The 6,684-nt window shown below is 36.9% G+C and overlaps 2 protein-coding genes across 2 annotated transcripts; both read right to left on the reverse strand.

Annotated features, from left to right (window-relative positions):
- Nucleotides 1-3,841: 3,841 nt before the first annotated feature.
- Nucleotides 3,842-5,666, reverse strand: LOC130731828 (serpin-ZX-like). Its single transcript, XM_057584038.1, has 2 exons — nt 5,268-5,666; nt 3,842-5,159 (listed from the first exon to the last, which is right to left on the reverse strand). The coding sequence occupies exons 1-2, from the start codon at nt 5,628-5,630 to the stop codon at nt 4,839-4,841; spliced, it is 684 nt and encodes a 227-aa protein (XP_057440021.1). The 5' UTR covers nt 5,631-5,666; the 3' UTR covers nt 3,842-4,838.
- Nucleotides 4,365-4,826, reverse strand: LOC130734478 (serpin-ZXA-like). The gene has a single exon (XM_057586923.1). It carries the CDS (start codon nt 4,824-4,826, stop codon nt 4,365-4,367), a length of 462 nt encoding a protein of 153 aa, XP_057442906.1.
- Nucleotides 5,667-6,684: the final 1,018 nt, after the last annotated feature.

Raw genomic sequence — 6,684 nt, forward strand, 5'->3', positions numbered from 1 at the left:
ATGTTATTACGCTGTTGATATCTGATTAAGTTTAAGTTGTTGGTATTTGATTTGATGTTATATAGTTGAGGTTCTTGATATCTGATTTGATTTCATGTTGTTGGATATATGTCGTCACCTATCTTGAAATAAGTTGCTAGTTTAGGTGCCATGATATGCACTTAAATTTGAATAGCATGTTTTTCCCTTTTATACGTGGTAATGACATGGAGTTAACCCTTTCTGCTTGCTACTTGTTGTTTGGGCGCTTAACGCTATTAGGCGATGGAGATCCTTCCGCCGAAGCTTAGCTGCTCGAGTGGAGATCGGGTTGTAGGCGGTGGAGTAGAGGTGTAAGAAGCAGCTTTGCTTCTCTTCTTGTGGACTATGTTTGAGTCTCATTTTCTATATGAGAACTCTGTTATTAAGGCCTTGTTTCTGCCACTGTTAAAGTGCGCATGCTTATTCTGAACCTTACTTATGGTATTGTAAACTATTATTACAGTATATCGGGAAACAAGTTATTTAAATAAAGTCATGATATGTTTCCAACCCTTTAGCTGAAGTGTTTAGTTGTTTTCAAAAAAAAGATATATCATGTTTTCTTTAGGATTGCAAAATAGTCCTTATACTTTGTTAGGTTACTAATGTGATTCCTCAGTTGAAAAATTGGGGCGTTACAAATAACTTTGCAATTTCAATGACCAAAACGTTATTTAAGCCAATATTAGATATTATTTCGACTAATGAGACTAATTCCGCAAAGATAAAGCATGTTAGTTAGTCACATTTATATTAGACATAAAAGAAATCTATAAATATTATGTGGTTTTTACACAGGGTAAGTAATTTTTATATACCATGAATTTCATATTATCTTGCACATGTTAAATATTTGTAAAGTAGATGATAGCGAAATTTAATGATCCCATTCCATGTGTAAATATTGAATGCACTGGTAGAATCAGCGAAAGAAAGAACAAGGAGGGTCAAGAAAGTCGGCAAGAAACATGTGGCCAACGGAGACATTGGACTAATAGACGGTAGACACGTATGTTCAGATTTGAAGAGGTTTGGTTGCAGGATAGCAACGAATGTGCAGAGATTGTGGCCGAAATATGGTCAGGAGAGCAAAGTGATCTTACCAACAAGATGGCAAGTGTGGGCACAGCTCTACACTCTTGGGGAAGAGAGAAATATGGCGCAATCTCGAAGAAGGTGTCAGATATGAAGGTTCATCTACAGAATCTCCAACAGAGCGTTCAGACTGAAGAAGTGGTGACTGAGACGCGCACTACAGAATTAGAGCTGGAAAGATTGTTAAAGCAAGAGGAGATCCTATGGAGTCAGCGCTCTAGAGCCTCTTGGTTGAAGCATGGGGATCGGAACACAAAATTTTTTCATCAAAAGGCGACCCAACGGAAAAAGAGGAATTCTATAGATGAGCTTTTTGATGATGATGGCAGGAAATGGTCTGATAGAGTTAATATTGGCAGGGTGTTGACAGGCTACGTCTCTCATTTTTTTAGCACGTCAAACCCTTCCGGCATTGAGGCAGCCACGAGTCTAGTGGCCAATCGCCTCTCTAAGGGCCATTTAGCCATTTTGAATACTCCCTTTGGAAGGGAAGAGGTCGAGGATGCTATTTTTCATATGCACCCGACAAAAGCCCCAGGCCTTGATGGCCTTCCGACGCTATTTTTCCAAAAGTTTTGGCACATAATTGGAGAAGAAGTCTCTAACTTTTGCCTTGAAGTGTTGCAGGGCAGAATATCCCCAGGTATGATTAATCGCACTCTTATTGTCTTAATTCCCAAAATTAAGAAATCGGTACATGCAACCCATTTTAGACCTATTAGCTTGTGTAACGTTCTTTTTAAAATTATTACAAAAACAATTGCTAATAGACTCAAGATTATTTTATCTGATATCATTACTGGCCCACAAAGTGCTTTCGTCCCGGGTCGTTTGATAACTGACAATGCACTGGTGGCATATGAATGTTTTCATCTGATGAAGAAAAAGATGTCGGGTCGTAATGGCATGATGGCTCTAAAGCTTGATATGTCCAAGGCTTATGATAGGGTCGAATGGCCGTTTCTAGAGAGTGTCCTTGTGCACATGGGGTTTCCTCCTACTTGGATATCTCTCATTATGGATTGTGTTACCTCAGTCCAATTTCAGGTGATGCTGAATGGCAATCCCCAGGTCCCCTTTGATCCGGGTCGAGGCTTGAGACAAGGAGATCCTTTGTCTCCTTATTTGTTTATTCTTTGTGGAGAGGTTTTCTCTGCATTGATCCAAAAAGAGATTGAAGCATCATCTCTTCATGGCATTAAAATTGCTCGTTCCTCATATGCACCTGTCATCTCACATCTTCTTTTTGCAGATGATAGTGTGGTCTTTGCAAGAGCCACGGTGGAAGAAGCTCAAGCGGTCCTGAGGGTCCTTGCTTCCTATGCAAGAGTTTCTGGTCAGGTCATTAATTTTGACAAATCAATGCTATCTTGTAGCCGAAATGTGCCTAGTCCCCGTTTCAATGAGCTAAAGATGCTTTTGGGTGTTAAGGCAGTAGATAGCTATGACAAATATTTGGGGATTTCTACCATTATTGGTAAGTCCAAGACCCAAATATTCCAATTTTTCAAAGAACGAGTTTGGAAGAAACTCAAAGGTTGGAAGGAAAAAACTCTCTCCCGGGCGGGTACAGAGGTCCTCATTAAAGCTGTTGCTCAAGCTATTCCTGCTTACATTATGTCATGTTTTCTCTTACCTGATGGTTTATATGCAGATATTGAGCGCATGATTAGCAAGTTCTATTGGAGTGGTGATGCCTCTCTTCGAGGGATTCATTGGCTAAAATGGGACTCGTTGTGTCGATCGAAATTCGATGGTGGCGTGGGCTTTAGAGATTTCAAAGCGTTCAATATGGCTCTTGTTGCGAAAACTTGGTGGCGTATTCAAAAGCAACCTGAGTCCCTGTTGGGTCGTGTGTTTAAGGCAGTGTATTACCCTCATGTTCCTCTAGGTGATGCGAAGAAGCATGCACGTCCACAATGCCCTTACACACAAAAAAAGTTATGTCAGAACTCAGAACACAAGATGCATACACACTGCACACAAAACCCTTACACCTACATAGTTTAACAGGGGCTTCTATAATCAACTCATAGAAGAAAAAAAGTGAGCAAACTATAGAAATATAGGGTTTAGTGTTTAGTGTTTCAGATGTAAGAGATTTGAAATGTATGACAAAGTTTGTTGTTGTGAAATTTTACTAAGGGTAATTTTGTCAACAAAAATTTAGGAAACAACTTCCCGAAAAGCTGACAAAATAAGCTCGCTGACCCGGCTTTTCTAAAAGCTCTCTAAAAAAAGCTTTTTAATAAGTTAAAATTAATTACCCAAACATAATGTTTAAATAAGCTGTGGCTTTTTCTAGTAAAAAAAGCTATAATAAGTGCTCATTTGAGGTATCCTGACATAACTTTGCAATGCTAGGTATAATTAAAAACTCTGTAATATTCATACTTGAAAATAAGAATATACATTGTAAATCAGCTTAGGATGTGCTTCCTTTGATACAACTAAACTACAAGCACTTCCTTTGATGTGTTAACACTTGATTGTAGGCATATCCATCTCTACCATTACTGATTATAGTTGCTTTCATTATAGTTGTAGCTTAGATGATCCTCTGCTTAATAATAATAACACACAATGCAGGGTTGATGCACATGCTTTATGAGAACCATGAAATTTGAGACCCTGATAAAAATTTCTAACTGAATTGAATGATAATAAAAAACAATAATAAGTTAATAACACATGCATGGAAGCAAAAACAAAACTAAATCTTGGAACAAACAAACTGCAATATATCATGACAGCCACCTAAGTTGTGACATTTACACCAAAATCTCACATGTCCGCACAAAATCCATTTCTGATTCATCACAAACACTTGTCAGCACTCTGATACACCAAGAATCATAGTCAAGCATGTCTCTTTCTCTAATGAAATCTTTTCTATTAATGCATTCTTTAAAGTTTGAACAACATGTGTATTTTTTCTTAAGCTGAGAGTGTAGTATTCATGTGCAAGGTAGAGATGACATTATTTTGCTGAACAGAGAACAACCCACACTGGCTTCTGGAAGCAAAACACTTGAACAATATAGCAGCTAAGATTTATCTACAAGCCTTGTAATTTTTATCAACTGGGTGGAAGGGTTACCCTAGCACAAAGTTCAATCAGATATTGATCTGGAAAATACCTAATCTTTTCTTGTGTTTCTTACTTCCTAGTTTCTGAGACTTCCTAGTTCCTATTAAATGGCAGTTTTGTGTTGATATTGCTAGCATTGTCCAGTGTGGCTGCTCCATTAAGTAGCATCAAGAGGATGGAGCAGCTGCCCAATAAACAGAATTGTTCCTGTCAAATCTTCTCTGATCAAAAAGAGAAAATGGTGATCAGCTACAAAGTCGATACCAGTCGGACTTGTATCACCCCGCATAGCAAAACTCACAGTGGCCGCTGCTGCGGCTTCAGTGCCTTCATCGTTAACCTCGATGAAAGCTTTCTGAAACATGCTTTCAATGTATAGTCGATTGAAAGGAGAGTCCACCATTTTTCCAAAATCAGCATCACCTTGAGAGAACGGTGAAACCACTCCCAGCACCTTAGAAGCTTCAAGCGTAAAAGAAATCCTGAATTTTGGAATCCTGAAGTCATTCACTTTCACTTTCCGCCGAGGAAGCTTGCCTTCCAAGAACCCAGATTCTGAAGCCGCCCTTTCAATTAAAGCTGGCAGTCCATCTTTCGCATCAGGAAGAAAAATGTACATGGAGAACTAACGCTATTTATCACGACTCCCTTGTTTATAAGAAAGACGAACGACTTTGAAACCATCGAAAACGCTAATAAACCTTTCCTTCTCATGATGCTTTCTTCTCATCATGAAGGGAACCTTGACTTTGGTTCCATCAAGGAGATGAAAATTATAGTTGTATGTTATATCAGCATCAAACTTGTGTTTCCACTCACCCATGAAGTACAATGCATTTGCCAAGATAAGCCTGGTTAAGCTGGATACTGACTGGGGAGGAAGAAGCTCTGTAACAAGCCCATTTGTCACCTTTTCAACCCATGAATTCACTTCATCGCGCACTTCACCACCCTTCAAAACCACACCAAAATCAACATTTTCTTCATCATAAAATTTTCAATAGAATGGTTTCTTGAATGAATTTATCAATTTAAGAAAATCAAGATAGTGAAAGTATACCTTGGTTTGAAAATCAAGTGAACCCAGAGTGGCCTTGAAATGAGTACTCACAAGGTGTTTGAAGGAATGCGTGAGAGAAGGGGAATTATCAGCCAACACTCCATTGACGAAAGACAAGCGAGGTGAAGCAGCGGTGGCGTTGGAGAGTACGGCGAAGATGAGGTGGTCGGTGGAGGAGTTGAGGTGGTCGACGGAGTTTGATCGGAGGAAGGAGTGGAGCCGTGTGAACCGGCGGCGATGATGGTGAGTGCAGCGTGGAGGGAAAATGGAGAAAAGATGAGGTTCTTGTTGTTTTGAGAATAAGTGGTTTGTGATGAAGAGTGCAATGTCGGTTTGGATTCTCACTGATTCTTGGAGCTCCATTGTTGTTCTGTCAAGTTTTGATTTCCGTTTTTCTGCTGAGAGAGGGAGAACAAATGGTTTTAGCAATACTTATAGGACGCACCCTATCATTTGAAGTGTAACTCAAGAACTATAAAATTAAAATTAATCAAAATTTGAAATTGTTGAGCTGCACTTTTGATGACATTTAGGGCATGTTTGGTTTGAGAAAACATTTTCTATTTTCATTTCCAGCTTTCATTTTCTGAAAATAGTTTTCATTTTCAATTTTTTAACATTTAGAAAATGTGTTTGGTTTAATTTCATATTTTCCATTTTCTGAAAATGAAAATAATGAAAGTGTGTTTGATTCAACTATTTTCAATGAAATTATTTTGAGTAAAATACACTCACTAAGGTGTGTCATAATTTATAATATATTTTATATCTACAATACTTATTATATTTTCAAATATAATAATTGGTATATTTTGTTATATAACTATCATTAAAAAATAAATATTATTCAAGTGTTAAATACAACTGTCACACCAATAAGTATCCTTGGTCTTAAAAATAAAATTTATACAATTCTCCCTAAGGTCTATGACAATTTTCACACATTTGATCTGCAATAGTTTTTCGAACAGCGGCTTGATTAACATCTATATCGACACCTTGTTGGTCTACCTCTAAACCTTGTACATCCATAATTAACTCTTTCTATTTTGTATTTTGACGAAATGAAAATATTGGAAATGCGTTTAATTTGACAACCCTAATTATTTTTGTAATATCTTTGTAGATATAATAATTTAAAAATTATTTTCCACCAATTAATTAATGATACATTCATATTTTGATCAATGAAGTTATAAAACAAATATTGAAAAAAGACATGCATAAAAAAATTGATGATCAAACATAAGCATCAGTTTTAAAATTCATATAGATTATATGTAATGTATATTTATATTTTCTTTTATTTTCAAATTATTTTTTTTTTAATTATTTTAAAATTAGTTGAATGATAGATTTAGCTTCATGTATACCATCACTCTAATTTATATGAATTTCAAATTTTTAATTGATTATT

Source organism: Lotus japonicus, chromosome 1, assembly GCF_012489685.1.
Source record: "Lotus japonicus ecotype B-129 chromosome 1, LjGifu_v1.2".
Lineage (NCBI taxonomy): Eukaryota > Viridiplantae > Streptophyta > Magnoliopsida > Fabales > Fabaceae > Lotus > Lotus japonicus.